At 48.9% G+C, this 24311-nt stretch overlaps 1 protein-coding gene across 1 annotated transcript in view; it reads right to left on the bottom strand.

The window, feature by feature from the left end:
• LOC311243114 (BTB/POZ domain-containing protein KCTD16-like) overlaps positions 1-23975 on the bottom strand; it is a gene marked incomplete at its 3' end in the record, with an annotated part of 39380 nt that extends 15405 nt beyond the window's left edge. The window contains exon 1 of the mRNA XM_084332207.1: positions 23144-23975. Within this exon, the coding sequence (XP_084188333.1) occupies positions 23144-23969 (826 nt within the window). The 5' untranslated portion in view covers positions 23970-23975. The remainder of the gene's footprint in view (positions 1-23143) is intronic.
• Positions 23976-24311: the final 336 nt, after the last annotated feature.

The raw sequence follows: 24311 nt of genomic DNA, 5'->3' as shown, positions 1-24311 counted from the left end.
GGCGACCCGGAGGTTCAACCAGGCTTAATCTAATAAGGACTCGTCACACCAAACCCAAGGACATGGCATGCCCCCCCCCCCCCCCCCCCCCCTCTCTCTCTCTGTCAGACGGGAGTGCTGCCACGCGGTCCATAAACAAAGTGACGGTTCCATTGGCTGACGGACGACTAGACTAGAGGGCTGACGCCCCTGCATGAGAGTGTCTCCCTGACAGGCGAGGCAGACAGATTGGGATGTCCACGCTGCCGGACCTCCCTGCAGGCCTGGCCTCTGCTCCTCTACACATCTCCCACTGACCCCCCCCCCACTGATGGCACTGAGGCAGGGGCGATGCGAGGGAGGGAGAGAGTGAGAGTCTTGAGTGTTGGGAGAGCTCTTGTCATCACGTAAATGATGCCCCGAGAGGCTGGGGGGGCGGGGGGGGGGGGCTGCTGATCTTCTCTCGGTAAAGATATTTGAAGGCAAAGTGACAGCAGGAAAAGTAGGCGTGAAATTCCAGGCTCCATCTTCAACCTCCCTCTTTCTCATCTCCACAGCGCTGCCTTGAAACACGCTTAGTTCGGAAGGGAGAGAAAGAAGGAGAGAAAAAAAAACTCACCGCTTGAATCACAGATGTAAACATCGCTGTCATTTTGTCTGTAGCATCGGATGCCTTCGCGCCCTCAGGTGTAAACACGCCAATACAATCACTGTCTTTACAAAGACATCATTCAGGGGGCCTTGGATGCGATCAATGATGCAAATAATCGTTGCCTCATAAAATGCAGCTGAGGCAGAGGTCAAACCAAGTGTATAGAGAACGGCCAGGAGCCAAAATGTCAGCCACTGCAGCTGCTAATTGGCACAGATGAAATTCAGGGTCGATGGATTTTTGCTAGTCTGGCTCCACGCTTCACTTCGCTGATGTTGCCGCCTCCTTCCAGGTTCACAGCTTCCCTCCTGCATACCAACACGAGGGGTCCCCTGGCTCCCACAGACACCACGCGCCGCATCACACTGGCCCCCGCGTCTCCAGAGGGATCATTAGGGATTAGTGTGTGGAATTCGGTAAGGTCTGTCACACCTGTTTTGCGACACACGACATCCCGCATAGAACCAGGTGACAAACAACGGTGACAGTATTTTTTACTGAGTATGAAGTGGGTCTGGCTCTCTCCTATAGGGGCTTTAACCAAAGAGACACTCAACGTTCAAGTTCATAATGGTTACGATGACGATGATGATGATGACGACGACGACGACGACGATGATGATGATGATGATGATGATGATGATGATGATGATGATGATGATGATGAGAGTAAAAACTCTCCCCTTGCAGTATGCTTAAAATACTCACACTGTGGGGGCGGTCAGGTGGCGTAGCGGAGACTGCGTTCGTCACCCAACGCCGGAGACGCTGGATTCGCCTGTTCGAATCCATCTCCCGGCGTTGTCACCAGCTTGGCTGGCCGTTCACACTAATACAATTGGCTGTATTAGAGGGTGGGAGAAGCTGGCGGGGTGGGTCCGGGTCGTTGTAAACAGCGACTCCTACAGTTCGGTCGGGGGCCTGCTCAGCGCGGATAGGATCTAAGAGGGGGTAGTGTGATCCTTCCACACGTTACACCCTCTCAGTGAGAGTCCGCGCTGCCAGGTGAAAAGAAAGCGGTTGATTGGCTAGACGTGTGTCGGAGGAAGCATGTGATAGCCTCCACTCTCCCAGACCGACTGTGGGGGGTAAGTGCGCAGCGACCAGGAAGGGATTGGGAATTGGCATAACGACTAACATTGGGATGGGAGAAAATCGGAGGAAAAAGGAGGGGGGAAAAGATTAATATTTTTTTATTAATTTTTTTAAATACTCACACTGTGAGCTATAGCTTGTCTTTTTTAGGGTGGCGCGTTGTATCGGGTTCAGCGACTATTCCGGCGTGAAACCACACATCACAGCACGTACCCCACTTCTGAGCCTTTTCTTATTTTATTTTTTTCTCAGCCCAGGCCGTCTTTAGAGTTTTGCGAGTTATTCATAGGAGCACCATCCATCTCTTATAAGCACTGCCAATCCATCCGGGCTCCAACCAGGCTCTCTGTGAGCCCCGGGACGACCCAATCTCAGCCTCCATTACACCCAAGCAATTGATTACCCTCCCTCTCTCTCTCTCTCTCTCTCTCTCTCTCTCTCTCTCTCTCTCTCTCTCTCTCTCTCTCTCTCTCTCTCTCTCCCTCTCTCTCTCTCTCTTCCCCCTGTCTTGTGGCCCCTCTTCAGAGCCCATCATGGCCACAAATCATGCCATTCATAAGGCCAAATGAAGACTCCACATTTATATTAATGGGGCACATCTGGCGAGTTGCGTACGTTCCGCGGGTCTGACGTGTCAAGACTACCGGCGGGTGAAATCCGTCTCCATCTATACGCCTCCGATTCCTTTTGACGTCGGGCGCCGTTGCACAGCTCTCTCAGGGAGGGGGGAAAGGAAAATCGTCTACGATGCTACCTGCAGGTGATGCTCGATGACGTCACTCTCCGCTATACCCCTGATGAGGGAGCAACATTGTACAAGCGCGTTCTGAAGTGACGTTTCCTCCACAATAGTTATGATAATATCATTATATGTCTTTACACGTCAGAATGTCCAGCCATTTTTGTCTTTGTTGACAGAATTCGATTGTAGACAAAAAGGGTTTCACTCGTAGTCAATTCGGTTCTAAAAGCATATAAAACAGCACATAATTGGTCTTTTGTCATCAGTTGTAACTCTCCAGTGGATAACGAAAGACGTGATAATATTTAGAGAGCTCAGATTGCTTTTTAATTAGACAACATTCTCCCCCCCCCCCCCCCCCCACCCCCCAGAGATAATTAGTAATATGGAGTAGTCCCAAATGCAAATGCACGGTTAGAGTCATTTATCACCAGGCCAATAATGTTGTCAGTACCAATCTAAAACCTAAATGTCCCTTGAGCGGATGACCTACATTTCCTTGAAGACAAATAAGCTCACAGGTTCACATCTCTCCCGCGGCTGAGCGCCTTGCCTGTCTCCTGAGGCCGGCGTCGTTGGATGCGAGCACCGCATCCTGGAATCAAGCCGCTTCGCTGCCTTCTATAACCGCACTAGACTGTGGTATTATTAATCCATTTCACTCTTGAGGCGTGTTGGCAGCGGGGCTTCTTCTGGATGTTCCCTCACGCGCCCCTCGTTGCTCCGAAGGTGACTCGAATCAGATCCGGTTCGATAGAAGTTACACGTCGTCGCCATTAGGTGCAAAGACACGCGTCTGTGTTAAGTGCTTTGACACTGAAACCTCCTGGAAGCCGTGTGGTCGGCCTCACGTCGGGACGCACCGATAGATAGAGGACGTGCACGGAATGTTTGTGTAGTTCTCTTTCTTCCAACATGGCCGTCTGTAACTAGGGATGCACCGATCCGATATTGGTATCGGTATCGGCCGCCGATATCAGTAAAATAGCTGGATCGGGTATCGGTAAAAATATATATATATCGGATTTATTTTTAAAAAGATTTATAAGAAATAAAATAAGAAATAACCATTCAGTACATTTATGTGTCTATGTGTTAATTTGTTACATTTAGTTTCACTAAGTTAGGAAAGTAATGTTTTAAGTCAAGCCTGATGTTGCCTTGCACAAAATAATGATCCCAGTCTCTTCCACACAGTGACAGTGAGGCATACAGTTTATTAATTGAATGAATGAAGTTTATTTTCTGTATTTGTTTACAACAAATCAAAAACACACTTGTGATCCTTTACAATTCTTAAAAACAAAATATATTTTAATATAAAAAAATTAAAAAACGTGGATACAAATTCTTTTTTTTTACTTTTTTGGAAAATATATTTGGACAATGGGTATCGGTATCGGTATTGGCCGATACCCAAACCCAAGTATCGGTATCGGTATCGGGAGTGAAAAAGTCGGATCGGTGCATCCCTACTTGTAACCATTTAAAAATGTACCATTGTACATGTAACCATTTAGTCGTTCTGCCAATTCCCTTTCTGGTTATTACCTGGTCATTGCGCTGCCCTACTGTCGGTCTGGGGAGGGTGTGTGTACTGTGTAGACTATATCACACGCCTCCTCCGATACATGTGGAGTCGCCAGCCGCTTCTTTTCACCTGACAGCGAGGAGTTTCACTGGGAGAACGTAACGCATGCAGAGGTTCACACACCATCTCCCCCAGATCCCCTCCCTGCTGAACAGGGACTAGTAGGACTCGCTGTTGCAACGTCCAGGACTCATACCCCACCGGCTTCCCCCCCGCGAACATTGCTAATTGTGTTCGTAGGGACAACTGTGCTGGTAGGGACAAAGAAAACACCTACTTTCTGTGCAGTGGTAGAGCAGGTAAAACATTGGAAAAGCATGATATTAGGGCGGCTGATTGGCACAGTGGGCAAGGCGCTCGCCACTAACGCAGGAGACGCTGGGTTCGAGCCCAGCTCTCGGCGTTGCTACCGGCCGGCCGGTCGTTCATACTAACACAATTGGCAAGTATTAGAGGGTGGGAAAGCCGGTGGGTGGGGATTGGACGTTGTGGACAGCGACTCCTACAGGTCGGTTTGGTGACGCCGGTGTGGCGGAAGCAGGAAGTAGCGGGGGCAGCGTGAGCCTCCCACGCGTTACTCCTCGCCACTGAGAGTTCGAGCTGCTGCGGTGAAAAGATGCGACAGGCTGCCTCCTCGTGGACCGGAGGGGACACGTGATGCAATGCTTCTGTCCTCACTACAGCCGACCAGTGGGAGGCATAGTCTAGCAACGTTCAAGACAGGGGAGGGAAGAATTGGATCATACGAAATTGGGATGGGAGAAAAATAGAAAAATGGGGAGAAAAGGTGAAAAAAAAAAAAAAAAAAAAAAAAGGAAAAGCATGATATTATTGTAACTGAGTGGGACCATAGGATTCGCAACAACCAGCTGAGCTAAAGGGTCCGACCCAGGTGCTGGTTGACTGCGACCGACTCGTTAGTGCTTTACAGTCGTCCTCCCCCACGAGAAATGCGTCCTTGCACATTCTTTCGTCCATGCGCACACTTTCCCAGGGTTAAGGGACTGAGATCCCACCCCCATTGCTACGTGAACCTGGATACAGATTCACAGGGTAGTGAGAACCCACCGCTGCCACCAATGTAACCAAGTGGATTTGAACCTGGGACCATAGGATCCACATTCAGCTGCACTAACCAGCTGAGATAAAGGGTCAGACTCGTTAGCAGGTGCTGGTTGACTGCGACCGACTCGTTAGTAGTTTACATTATTGTTCCACTGTGACTTGTTCACAAGATCCAGTAATACTGTAAGACGGCAAATTATTGCATTCTTTGTTGATGTATTTCTCATAAAGTCAACACATAGCTGTCAACACATAACGCACATTGTTTACGCAAACATGGAGAACAAATGGGAATTCTATACATTCAGTGAAAGGCCTCTGTTTTTTTTGCTCTAAGACAGGGAGAAGAATCTGTGGGAATACAGAACTGCTTGGATGACGACACCTGGCGGTACGATGTCTTTCCCCTGACTGTCACTGCAGATGAGCCGTTATCAGTGACTGGGGCCAAACTGTGAATTGGTCAACATCTGCTTGGGGCCTGTTGGGCCGTCTCTGTCTAGTCCACAGACAGAGGTTCAAGATTCAAGAGTTTATTCATCACATACATACCAGGGCATACAGTGAAATGCGGTTGGCCATACCCGCTCGGATTGTGCAATAAAACAATAGTAATTAGTAATTTTTTTGCTCCCGATCCAATCCCGATCATGTGATTTTGAGTATCTGCCGATACCGATCTTTCCCGATCCGATCTTTCACATTAGTAACCGATTTGACGAATTTTTTTCAGAAACTGGCGAAGCGAGACAAGCCCCTCTGTTGCCTCAATAGCCCCAGTCGAGCCCGGCGGCTCACATTACATTCACCCTGAGCCCCTGAGAATGTGCTTCATATGAGAAATATTCAAAGTTTCAATCTGTTTGCACATTAGTATACAGTCACAGTGTTCGACTTACGTAATGATTTGCTCCATTTTGGTCTGAAACGCCGACGATAATCCTCACAAAGCGAATGTTGACGTTATTCAGGCGAACGTTAACTTCATTCAAGCGAGGCATTGCAATCAATACAGCTGTTTGGCAAAGCACCAGCCGCCTCCCCCATTCCTTTGTTGTTGTTTGTGGCTGTTTCTCAGGTGGCGTATTAGATTGGTCGTGTTGAACGCAGCTCTGTTCTTTCCTCCATGCGGAACGTCCGCCTTACAAACATTGCAACTGGCTATTGGACTGGCTTCGGTTTCAATTTTAAAATGCTTTCAAACTTCTGACATTTTGTCTAGCTGGTCCGAGTCATCAGGTGGACATAACCTGCCAATGTTGCGGGAGCGACGCGTTGTGAGCTTGTAGGTCTGCTATTTTCGGCATACGTCACTGTCGTGCGACGGTGTAAATCAAGGGAAATGCGTTTGTTTTGGCAAATTCTTCTGCTCTGTGCGACAATAAATAAATGAATGATGATATGTAATTTAAAACCAAAACTAAGGCCTCAGTATGAGTTTAAGACATGAACATGGTCATGTTTGTTGAATAAAATTTAAAAAAGATATATTTATAATTTTTTTACTCCCGATTTCTTTTTCCCGATCCCGATCTTCTGAAAATCATGTGATCTGCCCCCGATCCCGATCACGTGATCGGATCGGGACATCCCTAATAGTAATAGTAATAATAATAAAAAGATTACTAGAGAAGAATAGACATGGTAAATAGACATGTTAATAAATCGCTTAAAGGCACTGGATCCCTATGTACATTCCTATACAATGTGCAGTTTTTCTTCTATGTCCCTATGCTATACTTGCTGTTACTAACTATACTATGCAACAATCACAACAAGTTATTTTCTTAAAGTGTCCTTTTCCTTCCTTTAAAGTGTCCTTTTCTTGTGTGTTTAAAGTGACCTATGGTGCATTTGTGTGTGTGCGAGTGCAGAATGTTGTGTTGTGTGTGTGTATGTGTGTGTGTGTTCATGTGTGCTTGTGTGTGGAGAGATCAGTGTTCAGAGGGGAGGGGATGCAGGGGGGAGTCAGTGGAGCCTGTAAGAAAGAAAAATTATAATCTGGCACGTTTAAACCAGAAGGGCCGTGTGGAGTCTGGATGGCGCACAGCGAGGAACTGAGCATCCTGGCAGAATGCCTCTCGGCTTATTATTGGTAATTGTCTTTGTTCGTCTGTGACATCATTGTCTTTAGGACTCATGCTTTCCCCCCGGCCCCCTCCCTCTTTTGTTTGTTTCGCGTCTTCACTTGCTGCCATGTCAACCTAAATCTCAAGGGAACTAACCTGGTTAAATAAATAAATAAATGTTCCCATGTTTCACTCTGCATTAGTGCTTGAGTAGGGGAGCAGTAGACAGCACAAGTACAGTACAACGAAAATAAGTTTGGCATCCAACCAGAGTGCAAATGTAACAGTAAAGTGCAATAGTAATATACAATTACAATGTACAGGTGATTAAACTAGGTATAAAAATATATAAATTAGTACTACTGACTGAGTGTAGTGCTACTCAGATATATGTACAGAGTTGTAGTATTAGGAGCGGCTGGGTGGCGCAGCGGGCTAAGCGCTCGTCACCAACGCGAGAGACACTGGTATCGAATCCGGCTGTCAGCTTGGCCGGCCGTCATACTGGCTCGATTGGCAGAGTCAGCGGGAGGGAAGCCGGTGGGTGGGTCCGGGTCGTTGTAAACAGCGACTCCTACAGTTCGGTCGGGGCGCCTGCACAGCAAGGGAAGGATCTAGGAGAGGTAGTGTGACCTTCCACACGTTACACTCTCCCAGTGAGAGTCCGCGCTGCCAGGTGAAAAGAAGCGGTGGGCTGGGTACACATGTGTCGGAGGAAGCATGTGATAGTCTCCGCCCTCCCAGACCGACGGTAGGGGGTAGAGTGCGCAACGACCAGGAAGCGGATTGGGAATTGGCATAACGACTAACATTGGGAGGGGAGAAAAACGGGAAAAGAAGGGGGAAAAAGATAATAAAAAAAAAATTGTTGTAGTATTAATATGTACAGTGATACAGGTATAAAAACAGTATAGTATAGTAATAGTATCTACAGATATGTAAAAGGATTATGTGCAGGTATGTACAGACAGATGTGGATAAATATATATATATATATACATACAGTATACGGTATATACAGCATTTACACCTCATGTAACTGAGGGGTACAATTCCCTGACTGTATTGTTAGATATGATATTTAATACCACTACCTCATGTACTTTAACTTCTGGCCACCCAGTACAAGATATAAGTATGATGAACACTTTCCCACCTGATGAAACGAACCAACACAAATGTACCAAATCGAAAGTTTAATACAGCAAAGGGTGTATACAACGATCACTTAATTACATTTATGATTTGAAATATGGAATATGCACTTTTATGGCAAATGAGTATTCGTAGGTAAATCAACATTGAATGTCCAATCTCTGGTTGCGCAGGGAGTAAGTATACAACCTGGAATATTTAGGAAACGATAGCGATGGTACTTAGATGATTATAGCTGGATACACTAAGGGGGGGGGGGGGTCCCGCTGGTTGTAAGACAGTAGGAGGGGGGGGTTAGAGAAGCCGCTGGCGGTATCCCATCTGGCCGACGGTGTCTTGGGAGAATCCAAAGTCTTGGACACGGTGCCCACAGAACCTCGGGCCGCAGACGAATACAGCTGGACCCTCTGTGGAACGGTATCTGCCGGTCCACAACGGAGAGACGTGAGGCGACCTCACGTGTAGAGCGCCGTCTCACCTGGAGTCCTCTCCGGGGGGTAATTCCAACACTCGGCAGTGTTGGCCTTTATCCATGGAATAATCAAAGCACACAAAGCATAATCCAAGCCGTGGAAGGCTCGCCGTCGTCTGGGTAGAGTAATCCAATATACAGGTCCAGTCGCTCTTGGCCCGGAGCTCCTCGGATGCAATCACCACTAGGGGTCTGACCAGCCTGGTTAAGCGTCCAGATAACGTCAGGAACGATGGGGGTACTGATAACTGTAGAACTCTAACCGAACGATGCACCATACATAAATAGACTATTATTAGCTTAATAGAATACGTCCAACTCGACGGTATGGTGCCAAACTATGACCATTCAACTATTAATCTACACGATATCTCAATGCCTATTCTGGGCCAAGTAGGCCTTACTACACCGCACGTGCGTCGTGGGGAGGCTTTTGCGTCTGTCACTCTGTTGGAGGGTAAAGAACTGGACTAAAAGGAAGTTCTACTTTACGAGCGCCATATATATATGCGCTATGAACAAATAGTACCATTCGTATTTCGCCCGGCATATTACTGCGCGGAACCGGGGGTTGCCTCGACATGTTAGGCGGCACGATTGAACTTGGACCTAGGGGTATGGCAACCTGGCGCCAGGTTCTCGTCCAATGGTAGAATGAAACTATTATGGGCTGTTTAGTAGAAACGGGGATATTCAATGCATATTGTACAAGGAATATACAGGGGATATCAAACGATATACAAATACAATTAAATATATATATATAAATAAATATACATATTCGGTTTAATCTGATCCTTCACAACAGCCGCCCCCTAATTAGTCCCACCTAATTAGCTAAGCAGAGACAGATTAACCGCACTGTCTTCCACTCAAGGTCCGCTGTAAGGGTCAGTCAACTCACAAAGTCATAGGGTCATGGTCATCATCGATAGTATCTGGGAGTCGGGGCAGTTCTATGAGCCTCGCCACGGGACGTGTGTAAGTGCGCCCTTGGACGAGTACTTCAGCTGCTCGGACCTTGCCATCGGCACCTGTGATCACTTTGCTTACGCGGCCAGCCGGCCACATAGCTCTGGGTAGTGACTGGTCAATTATCATGACGACTGTTCCTTCTGTCAAATTGTCTCTCTCTTTTACCCACTTCTGGCGGGTCTGTAGAGACGGTAGGTAGTGAAGTAGGAAGCTGCTCCAAAACTTGTCAGCTAGTACTTGGCTGTACCTCCACATTCTTCGGCCGTTCGCTTCTTCGGGCCTGTACATTGTCTGGGGTAGCGCGGGGTCCAGCCGCCCCATTAGGAGTGTGTTGGGGGTGACTGGGTCGACATCTGCTACATCACTGGAGACGTAACCGAGGGGCTTTGAGTTCAATACTCCCTCGATCTCCGTGAGGACTGTCATTAGGACTTCCTCTGCCACAGTCTGGGCTCCGAGTACGGCATACAGGGCTGTCTTTATAGAACGTACTTCTCGTTCCCAGGTTCCACCGAAGTGGGGTGCGTTCGGGGGATTAAACTGGAAGTCAATCTGGGCTGGAGCGAGGTGGGTCTTAAGTTCTGGGCCCATAGCTTGGAAGCTCTCTCTCAGCTCCCTTTCTCCGCCTTTGAAGTTGGTCCCGTGATCAGACAACAATGTAGACGGTTTTCCTTTCCGTGATGTGAATCTCCGGAAGGCCATAAGGAATGAGTCTGTGCTCATGGTCGGAAGGAGCTCGATATGTATCGCTCTGGTGGTCATGCATTTGAATACAATACCCCACCGCTTCTCGGTGCCTCTTCCTCTCTTTATATACAACGGGCCAAAACAGTCCATGCCTGTGGAGTGGAATGGCTTGTCGCCGATTCGGAGGCGACAGGGGGGTAGGTCAGCCATCCGTGGTATGCTGGGCTGCGCGCGCCACTTACGGCAGTCTAGACAGGTTCGCTGGAAGCGCCGTACTGCTTCTCTCCCTTGCAATATCCAATAACGACGTCTGATCTCCGCGAAGACTCTCTCTGCTCCTGCGTGGTGTACATCCTCGTCGTATTTCTTTATGATCAGCTCTGTGACCTTGTGTCGGCTGTTCAAGACGATCGGGTGCTTAATGTCATCTGGTAGATCGGGGGCTCTCCGCAGGCGACCACCCACTCTGATGAGATTATGTGCGTCACTCTCTGGTGCCAGGTGAATCAGTCTGCTGTCTGATGGGACGGGTTTTCCTCCCTGTAGACAGTCTAGCTCATCGGGGAACGAGTCTCTCTGGGCTCGTTGTAGTAGAAGAAGTTCTGCTTCTTCGTAGTCAGCTGCTGACATGTCAGTGGTGGACTGAATCTCTGGGTGGTGCCGCAGGAATGTTCTTTGTTGCGCACTCTCTAGGGCAGGGAGGGGCAACTGGCGGCCTGCGGGCCGCATGCGGCCCTCACCGACGTTTCATGCGGCCCCAGGCCAATATATATAAAAAAAAAATATATATATATAATATTTTTTTATTTTTTTATTTTTAATTTTTTTTTAATTTAAATTTTTTTGTATTGTATTCGACTAAGAAGAGTTGGCAGTCGACTATGGCTCCTTTCGATCGATTAGTCGACTATTTGATTAATAGGAGTCAGCCCTAGTGTGGACATATGAAACGCTGTTGAAAGTGCCGTGCAGCAATATGGGGGTTTTGATAAACTGTCGGCTGTTGTTACCGATGGAGCACCGGCAATGAAAGGAAAACGCACAGGATTCGCTGGGCTTCTAAGGCAGAGTGGCGTTGAGTGTCCAATGCTGCACTGCATTATACATCAGGTAAGTTCGCTAACATAATTTCCATCTATTGTGGGTCACTAATAATGACCAATGCGAATCGAGTGTAGTCAAATTATATGCGAGAGTCGTTAAATCGTTTTTCTTTTTTTTTATCTGATATAGGAGGCTCTCTGTGCCAAGAAGCTTGACTATACAGCCATGTTATGGATTTGGTTACCAAGGTTACCAATCTAATTCGTGGAGGCAACGGGTCACTAAACCATAGAAAGTTTGTCTCCTTTTTGGAAGAGATGGACACTGATTATGGCGACTTGCAGCTACACACAGAAATCCGATGGCTGAGCCGTCGGAAAGTACAGGAGCGACATTGAAACACTGGAAATGCAATTCAATGATCGGTTTGAAGATTTCAACGGCATGCAGTCACGGATAGCGCTGTTTGCCGGCCCCCTCACCGCTACGGTGTCAGAGCAGCCCCCACCGTTGCAGCTTGAACTGTGCGAGCTACAGTCAGATCCTTTTTTTCAAGCAAAGAGAAATGAGAGGGGAATTTCATTTTGGAAACTGCTACCTGAGCCCCGCTTCCCACTCCTCAGGGACTTTGCCCTCTCTATGGCCAGTATGTTTGGGAGCACATACATATGCGAGAGCAATTTCTCAAACATGAAGCACATCAAGTCAAAGGAGAGAAACAGGCTGTCGGATGAAACATTATTTCATCTGATGCAGATTGCATGCACAAACATTGAAGTTGACATTCCTGCTATTGTGCGCCAACAAGAGAGACCACAAGTGTCTCATTAAAGACAGGGGGGGAGGAGATGATGAAGAGGTGTAGAGGGGGGGGGGAAGGAGATGATGAAGAGGTGTAGAGAGGGGGGAAGAGATGATGAAGAGGTGTAGAGAGGGGGGGGGGGAGATGATGGAGAGGTGTAGAGAGGGGACCATTATTATTATTATTATTATTATTATTATTATTATTATTATTATTATTATTATTATTATTATTATTATTATTATTATTATTATTATTATTATTATTATAACCATTATTGACCCACTGTGGGGCGAGGGTGAATGTCATGCCAGTTTGATAAAGGGTCAATGGGAGGCATGTAGTATTGCACTTTACTTTACTTGCACTTTACTTGTTTACTTTTGTAGTGTTCAGATAACACTAATAACACAAAGACAAAGCAGCATTCCTGCTGCATTTCACTACAACAGTAAATCAAAAGTGCAATAATAAATGATTTTGTTAAATGTATACACTTTTATCCTGCTACTAAACAAAACATTCCTGAGTGCTTCATATCCATAACATGCATTTCAGTGTTATAATGTTTTGTTTAGTAGCAGGATAAAAGTTTATACATTTAACAAAATCATTTATTATTGCACTTTTGATTTACTGTGAAATGCAGCAGGAATGCTGCTTTGTGTTTGTTGAGCAGTGGGCTTTAAGTTCATAAATTTATTTTATTAGAAGCCTTAATTATAATTGATAATTTTTGTATATATTTGGGGTTACACAGCAATACTTTTAAATTCAGCTGTTTATAAATTCATAAAGTTGAAATTGCATTACTAAATGCATTTGAAATGGAATAAAAACAAAGTTACAACAAATTATAATTGTTTATATACCTTGTGACTATTAGGGCTATTTGAGTGATGGGGTACTACTGGCGGGACTGCCGATAAACAATGCGGCCCCCCAGATTGATTGTGGACATTTTGTGGCCCTCACCATATACAAAGTTGCCCACCCCTGCTCTAGGGTAATGCAGTCATCTATGTTGGGGTCTGTGGAGGCGACAGTGCTCAGTCCACAGAACATAGGCTTCTTGTTCTCAGCCTCCTCGTTACTTGCTTCCCTCGGGGTGGGCGTAGGCCAATCTCCTTCCGGGAGCTGGAGGAATGCTGGTCCGTCACTGTAGATGTTGCGACGGGTTAGGTCATCCAGGGACATTCCCCGGGTGATGACGTCAGCTGGGTTGTGTTTGGTATCCACATACCTCCAGCTTGCTTCTTCTGTTAATTCTTGAATCTCGGTGACTCTGACTCCCACGAAGACTTTGTATCTGCATGAATCAGACTTAATCCATGTGAGTACTGTCGTGGAATCTGACCACAAGATTGTTCTATGCACCGGAATGGTGAGTTCACGTTGGATTAACGTGGCTAGATGCGCTCCTGCGAGGGCTGCGCAGAGCTCTAGACGTGGGATAGATTGTTGCTTACGTGGGGCTATTCTTGAGCGGGCCAGTATGAAAGCAGTGTGTATCTCTCCTCCCATCTCTTGGGCACGCAAATAGGCAACCGATCCGTAGGCTACTTCGGAGGCGTCGCTGAAGACGTGTAGCTCAATCTCGCATGTCTCTGGCCTCACTGTGGATGGGAAGTAGCTGCGGCGTATATTGACACCTGGGAGTGAGCGGAGTTCCGTCTCCCACTCTCTCCATGTTGAGGCAAGGTGTGCGGGTATTGGGTCGTCCCAGCCCTGGTCCTTGTCCCATAGTGCTCGTACAATCATCTTTGCCCTGGTGGTGTAAGGTAGAATACATCCCAACGGGTCATATTGTCTGGCGAGTGTTCTGTACACACTCCGTCTGGTGGTCGGTATCGCCGCCGACCTTCCTTGCTCTGGAGCCAAGGGTTTGTGTCTATAGTGGAGCGAGTCTGTTTTGAAGCGCCAGCCTAATCCTAGTGTCATTTCTTGGGCTTCTCCTGGGATTGTCGCCATCCAGGTCTCGCTGCTGGCAGCCTTGTCTGCGGAGGAGAGGCTGCGCAATACGTGCGGGTCACTGCTGGCCCACTGCCTGAGATCAAAGCCTCCTTTGATTAGGGAGGCGCGTAACTTGATTAGGAGAGCCTCGGCTTCTTCTTGAGTCGAGACGCTTTGTAAACAGTTGTCCACGTAGAAACTGTTCTTCACACTGTGTTGGACCTCTTCATCTGCTGCTGGGTCCTCTGTGACGTGTTTCTGTAGTGCAAATGTAGCACAGCACAGGCTGCATGTGGTTCCGAAGGGGAGTACTTCCCACTGGTAGATGGATGGGTTCTCATCTCCGATCTTCTCTCTCCATAGGAACCGTAGCAGAGGCTTGTCCTCCTCTACTAGTCTCACCTGCAAGAACATCCCTTTGATATCCCCGCTTATAGCCACCTTGTCCTGGCGGAAGCGCAGTAGCACGCCTAGTAGGGAGGGGCCGAGTGTGGGGCCGGGCAAGAGCTCTTTATTCAGATTTTGGGATCCGATCTGGTAGCTGCAGTTAAACACAATGCGATCCTTGCCATTGTGATGGACCTTGTGATGCGGCACGTACCATGATTTGGTCGTCTGATCGGCCTCTTTAATGTCAATCTTTGTTACGTGTCCCGCTGTGATTAGCTTCTCAATCTCAGCTCGGTACACACTCTCTTGAACGGGGTCTTTGGCTAGGCGCCGCTCTGTGTTCAGTAGATAGCGCTCCGTGGCGTCTTTCTTTGCGTGAAAGGTGGGCATTCCCTCTCTCCTCAGGAGTGGAGTTGCGTATCTCATCACTCCGCCGACTGTGACTCTCTTTGTCCCCTGCTCGAGTAGGTTGATGGCGTAAATGTCTTCTTTAGAGCGAATGTCTTTCTTTTCGTTCTTAAAGGGCATTGTCTCTAGGGTCCATAGCCTCTCGACATGCTGCAGGAGAGTGGTGTCTTCTTCTGTCGTTCTGGAGTGGAAGCAGCTAGTGGCTGCTGTTCGGTTGAGAGATTTAGCGAGGGGGCCTTGCAATGTCCATCCTAGGCGGGTCTCGACTGCTGCAGGACAGCCTCGGGGGCCTGTATGGACCCGGTCAATCGGGACTATGAGTTCTGCATGGTCGGAGCCTATCAACAGGGTCGGGGTAGCGCCGTCTATGAGCGGGATAGGTAATTGACGCAGGTGCACATATTTATCCATCAACTTGGTGACAGGGTAGGTGTACTGCGATAGTCCTATTTCTTGGCTGGTGAAAGCATTTGTGATCTTGTACCGTCGCTCTGGCTGCCCGTTGGCTGCGATAGTGAAGGAGACATTCTCGCCCTTTATCGTCTTTAAATCTCTTCTTATTGTCCGAATCGTCATTTCGTTCTTGCTCCCCCGCAGTCCCAGCTGAGTCGCAGCGGAGGCGAGCAGAAGGGTCTTCTCTGACCCGTCATCAAGGACGGCGTAAGTGTCCATGACTTTATCCTGGTAGCTCAATGTCACACGGACTACCTTTAAGAGCACTTGAGCTCCGTTGCTGCTGGCGGGGTCAATGTACATGACACTTGCCTTGGTGCCGCTCCGTGGTGCAGGTATAGGCCGTCTTCCGTTACTATCGTGTAGTATATCTAGATGGGCTCCCTCGCACCGGCTGCACCTTTTCTTTAGGCGGCATTCGGCTGCCATGTGGGGCCGCGCACATCGATAACAGCGCCGGTTGGACTTTATCCATTGGCTCACTTCTTCTGCATTCATCTTTGTGAATGAGTCACATTGTGACAGCCAATGTTCTTTCTCACAGTAGGGACACGCTATCTTCCACTTCTCCTTTCTCGAGGGGGTGCTGTGACTCTTACTGCTCGGTACTGACTCTGATTGGTGCATGACAGTCACCGATCTTCTTCCATCACTTATTCTCCTGGGTCCCTCTCTGGAGCTTGGCGTGCTCCGCCCGAAGGTGTCCAGTCGTAAGCTGCTGACCTCTCTCGCCAGGAAGTCGGCCAGATCAAGGAGGGATGGCTCGGGGCCGTCGGGATCTCGGTAGTCCCTCTGCCGCCGAAAGCGCTCCTGTCTTGCGGGTGGCAGCTTCTCCAAAATCCTCTCAACGTTAGAGTTGGCGTACAGCTCATGCATGCCCTTCTCCCGTTGAGCTCCCAGCATCCCCACCAGGGACTGCACTTTGATTGACAGGTCGTCTAGTGAGCGATTGTCTGTGGCTGGGGGTAGGCGGTCAATATGCCTTATCTCCTGGATTACGTAATCCCATATACGTCCATATCTCTGATCCAGCGCTGCAAGGGCCGCTGTGTATGGGGTCGAGGAGGTAGCATAGGCTAGCGCTATATTGTGCGCTCGCGGTACTTTCAGGTGCTTCAATAATATTGCATACTTGTGGCGTTCATCAGCGACATCCACCATCATTGTCTCTAAGCACATCCGGAGCTCCGTGTACTGTGCTCGACTCTCATAGGCGAAGTCTGGGAATGACGGCATGGCGTTGTATGACGCCGTGGATGGCTGATACATCGGCGAGCGTTGGGGGAGAGACCTCCTGGGCGAGTCCCCTCTTACGCCTCGCTGTGGGCTGGTACTGACAGGGTACCATGGCCCGCTGGTCCAGGTACTGTTCCTCGGGGCTGGTCGTGCGTCGTGCTCACCCGTGAATAGAGTCGGGGGTCTGTAGCGCAGCGCCGCGGGGGTATAGCCTGGACTGTATGGGACCTCCTGGTCCGGTGGAGTACTGTGCTGTCGTCGGGCTTGGTTCTCCTCTTCTCCCTCTTCTTCTTCTATCAAATCTTCCAGATCCTGTAATCGTTTATTTAGCTTCTCCGCAGTGTAGGCCGCTCCTTCCTTGTAGCTGGGTCTCGCTTGGGCCGGTATGGGAAGGGGGTCTGCGGGGGGTCTAGACTCGGTCTGTTGGTCAAGTTCAGGGTTGCTTGCTCGTTGCGGTGACGCTGCTCTTGACTGTTGTCTCGACGAGTTCCTTGAGCCCCTGACGGAGGGAGAGGGAGTTGTCCTTTTGATCAGCTGCTCCATTAGCTGCGCTTGTTGCTTGTCGCGCTCGGCTTGTATCCTGTCGCGCTCTGCGTCTCTTTGGGCATCGGCAGCGGCGCGCTGGGCGTCGGCGGCGGCGCGCTCTGCTTCTCTTTGGGCACCGGCAGCGGCGCGCTGGGCGTCGGCCCGGTCTCTTGCCATATTCTCTTCCATCTGGAAACGTCTCATCTCCAGACGTGTGCGCTGTTCTTCGCTCCGTTGCTGCGCTTGGAGGTGTTCGCGCTCGCCAAGCATCTGTGCTTGGAGCCGATCGCGCTCGGCGGAGGCTGTCAGGCTGACGAGGAACGCCTGTTGTAGTGTCCTCTCCGCTTCGTTGGGGGAAGGCGGTAGTGGAGGTGAGCCGCTCCTGCGTGAGCCGCTCCTGGGGGTACTCGTTGGGGAGTCCTGGAGCTCTAGTTCCTCTGCGCTCTCCTCCTCTTCCTCCGTGCAGAGTTCTCTCTCTGTAGGGTTGTCTTCCTCCCGGGGCTTGTCGGGGACTACTTCTTTAGTAGTGGCGGGGGGTAAAGGCATGTCAATTTCCTCCTGGTCCCCACCGTGGGCTTGGTCAGTTACATTAGGACCTACTAGGGCCTCTGTGGTCGGGGAAACCTGGTCGTTAAGGTCAGACATCATTTTACTTTCTACTTTTACCACGTTTACCGTTTGTCGAAGGCTAGGTAGTTGACTGACAGTGTAAGCCTCTAAGTACTGAGGTGTCTGTCGTCTGCGCCGCGGGCGTTCTAGGTTAGGAGGATCGTTTCGTGGAGTGTTCATCATAGGCCATTTCGATATTAATAACACTATATTAATATTACACTAGTTACCCTCCGGCTCGAAGGACCAATTGTAACTGAGGGGTACAATTCCCTGACTGTATTGTTAGATATGATATTTAATACCACTACCTCATGTACTTTAACTTCTGGCCACCCAGTACAAGATATAAGTATGATGAACACTTTCCCACCTGATGAAACGAACCAACACAAATGTACCAAATCGAAAGTTTAATACAGCAAAGGGTGTATACAACGATCACTTAATTACATTTATGATTTGAAATATGGAATATGCACTTTTATGGCAAATGAGTATTCGTAGGTAAATCAACATTGAATGTCCAATCTCTGGTTGCCCAGGGAGTAAGTATACAACCTGGAATATTTAGGAAACGATAGCGATGGTACTTAGATGATTATAGCTGGATACACTAAGGGGGGGGGGGGGTCCCGCTGGTTGTAAGACAGTAGGAGGGGGGGGTTAGAGAAGCCGCTGGCGGTATCCCATCTGGCCGACGGTGTCTTGGGAGAATCCAAAGTCTTGGACACGGTGCCCACAGAACCTCGGGCCGCAGACGAATACAGCTGGACCCTCTGTGGAACGGTATCTGCCGGTCCACAACGGAGAGACGTGAGGCGACCTCACGTGTAGAGCGCCGTCTCACCTGGAGTCCTCTCCGGGGGGTAATTCCAACACTCGGCAGTGTTGGCCTTTATCCATGGAATAATCAAAGCACACAAAGCATAATCCAAGCCGTGGAAGGCTCGCCGTCGTCTGGGTAGAGTAATCCAATATACAGGTCCAGTCGCTCTTGGCCCGGAGCTCCTCGGATGCAATCACCACTAGGGGTCTGACCAGCCTGGTTAAGCGTCCAGATAACGTCAGGAACGATGGGGGTACTGATAACTGTAGAACTCTAACCGAACGATGCACCATACATAAATAGACTATTATTAGCTTAATAGAATACGTCCAACTCGACGGTATGGTGCCAAACTATGACCATTCAACTATTAATCTACACGATATCTCAATGCCTATTCTGGGCCAAGTAGGCCTTACTACACCGCACGTGCGTCGTGGGGAGGCTTTTGCGTCTGTCACTCTGTTGGAGGGTAAAGAACTGGACTAAAAGGAAGTTCTACTTTACGAGCGCCATATATATATGCGCTATGAACAAATAGTACCATTCGTATTTCGCCCGGCATATTACTGCGCGGAACCGGGGGTTGCCTCGACATGTTAGGCGGCACGATTGAACTTGGACCTAGGGGTATGGCAACCTGGCGCCAGGTTCTCGTCCAATGGTAGAATGAAACTATTATGGGCTGTTTAGTAGAAACGGGGATATTCAATGCATATTGTACAAGGAATATACAGGGGATATCAAACGATATACAAATACAATTAAATATATATATATAAATAAATATACATATTCGGTTTAATCTGATCCTTCACAACACCTCAAGATGCATGTGTCTTTTCTCAAATGATTCTTAGCTGAAGGCTACTGTATGTGCTATGGGCCACCCTTTGTCCTACATTCAGAATCAGGTTACAGTATGTTCGATTGTTGAAACGGTGACGGTGCTGTGGTGGTGTGTGACGCGCGAGGGCTCCGGTGTCCGTCTGCCCGCGGAGCCTATGCCTCACTCTGACTTTTATTATTATTATTGCCTTTATTTATCTTAATTTATCCTCCGTAAATCAATTGGGGGGCAGGCCCTCGTTTATAACATGGCCCCCGGTCTGCTTCCTCTCACCCTCGCCTTATTTGCTCTCGTTCAGTCACATCTCTCTCTCTCTCTCTCTCTCTCTCTCTCTCCTCTCTCTCTCTCTCTCTCTCTCTCTCTCTCTCTCTCTCTCTATCTTCCTCTCTCTCTATCTTCCTCTCTTTCTCTCCTCTCTCCTCCTTTTGCTGTCATCTCGCTGCATCTCTCTTCTCCCTCAAACCCAGTGAACTTTCCCTTCTCTCTCTCTCTCTCCCTCCCTTTCTCTCTCACTCTCTCTCTCCCCCCATAGGTAGGCATCGTATACAACTTCTACTCGCTCGTCTCGTGCTCGTTCTCTGACTCCTCCCCCTCTCTATCTCCCTCTCTCTCTCCCTCTCTCTCCCTCTCTCTCTCTATCTCCCTCTCTCTCTCTCCCCCTCTCTCTCTCGCCCCATAGGTAGGCATCGTATACAACTTCTACTCGCTCGTCTCGTGCTTGTTCTCTGACTCCTCCCCCTCTCTATCTCCCTCTCTCTCTCCCTCTCTCTCCCTCTCTCTCTCTATCTCCCTCTCTCTCTCTCCCCCTCTCTCTCTCGCCCCATAGGTAGGCATCGTATACAACTTCTACTCGCTCGTCCCGTGCTCGTTCTCTGATTCCTCCCTCGGCGTCACCTTCCCGTTGCTTCACCACTTCCTACGTACCATCTGCCTACATCTCCCTCCCTCCTTCATTCCGTTCGGTTTCTCCCTCCCCTTCTCAACATCCCCTCCTCCTCTCCCCGTTAAATCACTTTCTCTGTCTCCTCTCCTCTCCACCCCTATCCTCTCCCCTATCCTCTCCTCTTCTCTCCTCTCCCCCCTCTCCCTGTTAAATCACCTTCTCTCTGTCTCCTCTCCTCTCCACCCCTATCCTCTCCCCTATCCTCTCCTCTCCCCCCTCTCCCTGTTAAATCACCTTCTCTCTGTCTCCTCTCCCCTATCCTCTCCTCTCCCCTCTCCTCCCCTCTCCTCTTCTCTTCTCTCCTCTCCCCCCTCTCCCTGTTAAATCACCTTCTCTCTGTCTCCTCTCCCCTATCCTCTCCTCTCCCCTCTCCTCCCCTCTCCTCTTCTCTCCTCTCCCCCCTCTCCCTGTTAAATCACCTTCTCTCTGTCTCCTCTCCCCTATCCTCTCCTCTCCCCTCTCCTCTCCTCTCCACTCCTCTCCTTTCCTCTTCTCTCCTCTCCCTGTCAAATCACTTTCTCTCTGTCTCCACCCCTCTCCTCTCTGTCTCCTCTCCTCTCCATCCCTCTCCTCTCCTCTCCCCTCTCCTCTTCTCTTCTCTTCTCTTCTCCCCTCCCCTCTCCTCTTCTCCCCTCTCCTCTCCCCTCTCCCTGTTAAATCACCTTCTCTCTGTCTCCTCTCCTCTCCATCCCTCTCCTCTCCTCTCCCCTCTCCTCTTCTCTTCTCTTCTCTTCTCTTCTCTTCTCTTCTCTTCTCTTCTCTTCTCTTCTTCCCTCCCTCCCCTCCCCTCCCCTCCCCTCCCCTCTCCTCTTCTCCCCTCCTCTCCTCTCTCCCTGTTAAATCACCTTCTCTCTGTCTCCTCTCCTCTCCATCCCTCTCCTCTCCTCTCCCCTCTCCTCTTCTCTTCTCTTCTCTTCTCTTCTCTTCTCTTCTCTTCTCCCCTCCCCTCCCCTCCCCTCCCCTCCCCTCTTCTCCCCTCCTCTCCCCTCTCCCTGTTAAATCACCTTCTCTCTGTCTCCTCTCCTCTCCACCCCTCTCCTCTCCCCTATCCTCTCCTTTCCTCTTCTCTCCTCTCCTCTCCTTTACCCCCCCCCCCCCCCCATCCTGTTAAATCACTTTCTCTGTCTCCTCTCCTCTTCTCTCCTCTCCACCCCCCTCCTCCTCCTCTCCCATGCCTCAGTCCTGGGGCAGCGTCCATCGATGGGCCTGAGGAGGGTGATATTCCAGAACGCCGTGTATAGGCCTTGTTCCAAAAAAAAAAGTAAAAAGTTGAACGACTTGGTGTCGGTGATGGGGGTCAGAGCACCCTGTCTGTCTGTTGTAATTGTATTAATGACACTACGGGCACGTCATTAACAAACCATATGTGCCATATGCCCCACAGACCACCACCACCACCACCTCCAACTTTGACCCACAAACTGGGTTTTCTTCACGGTTCCAAAGGGAGCCATTTGGTTTAATGAACAAAGTGCGTGTTAATTGGCCATATGGTCCAATTTATCTCTTCTCGTTGAGATGAAGGAGCCAAATCAGTTACGAAGGCAGTGGCTGGAGGACAGACCTCTCTTTCTTCCAGCAAACAGCCCACCTGCTGTAAGTGAATGTAGTGGCACTGAATGTGAAATGCCGCTCACCCGTGGGTATAGCCTAGTATATAATTCATCACATTATGCCCCCCTCCTGCATCCAGGCGGCCACCAGTGTCTGTACGCGTGACGTGTAGCAGAGGTAGTTTGCAGAAGCAGTGCAGTGAGTCACGAGGCCCCGAAGACAAGTTTCTCCCTGATGTCGAACACAAAGGGTTAAAACAGATGCAACGATATCATAAAATAATTACAACATTATAATGTGTATCGTGTGCAGTGTTTTTCTCGACATCGTGGGAAATTAGAGTTTACTCTCAATCGTTCAAGACTCAAATTAAGATTGATGAATGGATGAATGAATGAATGGATGAATGAATGAATGAATGAATGGGTGAATTAATTAATGATTGAACAGCCAAGGGTGAGAACAACCCCGGGGCCTTGCCTCCAGGGTGGTTTGAGCTGCAAAAAAAAATCGCTGTTAAATTTGTAAATGTGTTATAAACACCTTTGTAAATGTCTCGGGAGGTATACCAGTCGTCTGGTAATCCGGAGGTTCCCGGTTCGATTCCCGGGCAGCATGTCGAAGTGTCCTTGAGCAAGACACTTAACCCTAAATGCTCCCAGATGAGCATGTTGGCACCTTGCATGGTCGCCTCCGCGTGTGTGAATGTGTGAGTGAATGTGAGGAACAAAATTGTAAAGCGCTTTGGCTAAAAGGTGCTCAAATTTTTATTATTTATTATTTTTACCATGTAAGTCTTCCAAGTCTTCCGTTATCAAGTTATCCAAGTATTGTATACTTACAAAAAATGGGGGACCCTGATGTAAACAAGACAAAAGTCTTTCTCTGGTCTGCATCCCCTTAACAATTGTGTGTATTGAGCCGTACTGTATTGTACCCATTCTGCAATCTGTTCATAAAATGTTCAATCAATCAATCAATCAATCAATCAATCAATCAATCAATCAATCAATCAATCAATCAATCAATCAATACTACATGATGATAGAATAAATCTTCACTTACGGTAAAAGACGTACTGTGTGTAATTGGACCAGACCCTGCTGCCCTCGGCATAGTGACTGACGGAGGACGCGGCCACGGACGAGTTGCAGGCGGCGATGTGGAAGCCGCTCTCTGACAGCATGTCGAAGGCTCTTTCCAGGTGTCTGAATCGGAGGTGGAACCGGCAGGTGTAGCGGTCCGGCGGTCTGTCCGCGTCACAGCTCTCGTTCAGGGCGTCTCCGAAGACGTCCTTCGCCAAGCCGATCCTGCCACTGATGAAGATCCTTGGCACTTTTTTGGCTTTGGCATCAATCTGACTTTCCCGACCCCCCGTGGCGCAGGTGCCTTTGAACCCGACCGTGATGTAGCCGTACCGCGCGTCCAGGGAGTCGAACCTCTGGTCGCTGCCCTGCAGCGACGCATCGTCCACATCGCTCGAATAAAAATCATCGGGGCAGAGTTTCGATTCGTCGGATGATGACAAAAGTTTTACCAATTCGGGCAGCTGGAAGTATTCTGCCTCCCGTCTCAGCCTCCCTTTCTCCGGGAAATGGTCAGGGAGGACAACTTGTTTGTCTCTAAGGTAATCCAAAACATACCGAAACAGAAAGCCATCTCTGTCGACGAAGTATCGTCCTCTAAGGTCCCGCGACAAGTCATTTGACGACCCCTTCTTATTAGAAAATAATCTCCCAAGTAGAGAATTTGGAATGCTTGTCAGGGTGGCAAGGCGCGTGTAGTACACTTGTCCACCCACGTTGAGTTCGATCACATCGGACAGGGGGGTTTGAACAACTGACCCTTGCTCGTTTGCAGGTTGGGTTTTGCAGTTTTCGCTCAATGCCATTTTCAATTCGTGCACGAAACCAGAGCCTTTATCCCGGAGCGCGGATATATTCCACCAGAAGTTCAATGAAACTGGATATTGCTGATGCACGCATTCAGAAAGCACTGCGTTTTATTAAAGTTGCACATTTTCCACCAGCAGTCTCTCATGAGAAGCAACCCCCTATGTGTGCCTGTAAACCCATGCGTAAATGTGCCTGCCCACAGCCACAGTGCGTCCTTTTTGAGTGGAATCGATCATCATAACCAGCGAACGCATCGTGTTACACACCCCCAATGCCACATGGACAATACTGTGACTTCATAGAAACATAATATTCCCTCACTTCACACAGTGAAATCC

The sequence above is a fragment of the Notolepis coatsorum genome, assembly GCF_963971535.1.
Source record: "Notolepis coatsorum genome assembly, chromosome: 16".
Taxonomy (NCBI): Eukaryota; Metazoa; Chordata; class Actinopteri; order Aulopiformes; family Paralepididae; genus Notolepis; species Notolepis coatsorum.
Note: the sequence above shows the minus strand (reverse complement) of the source record. Positions and strands in the feature narration are given on the sequence as shown.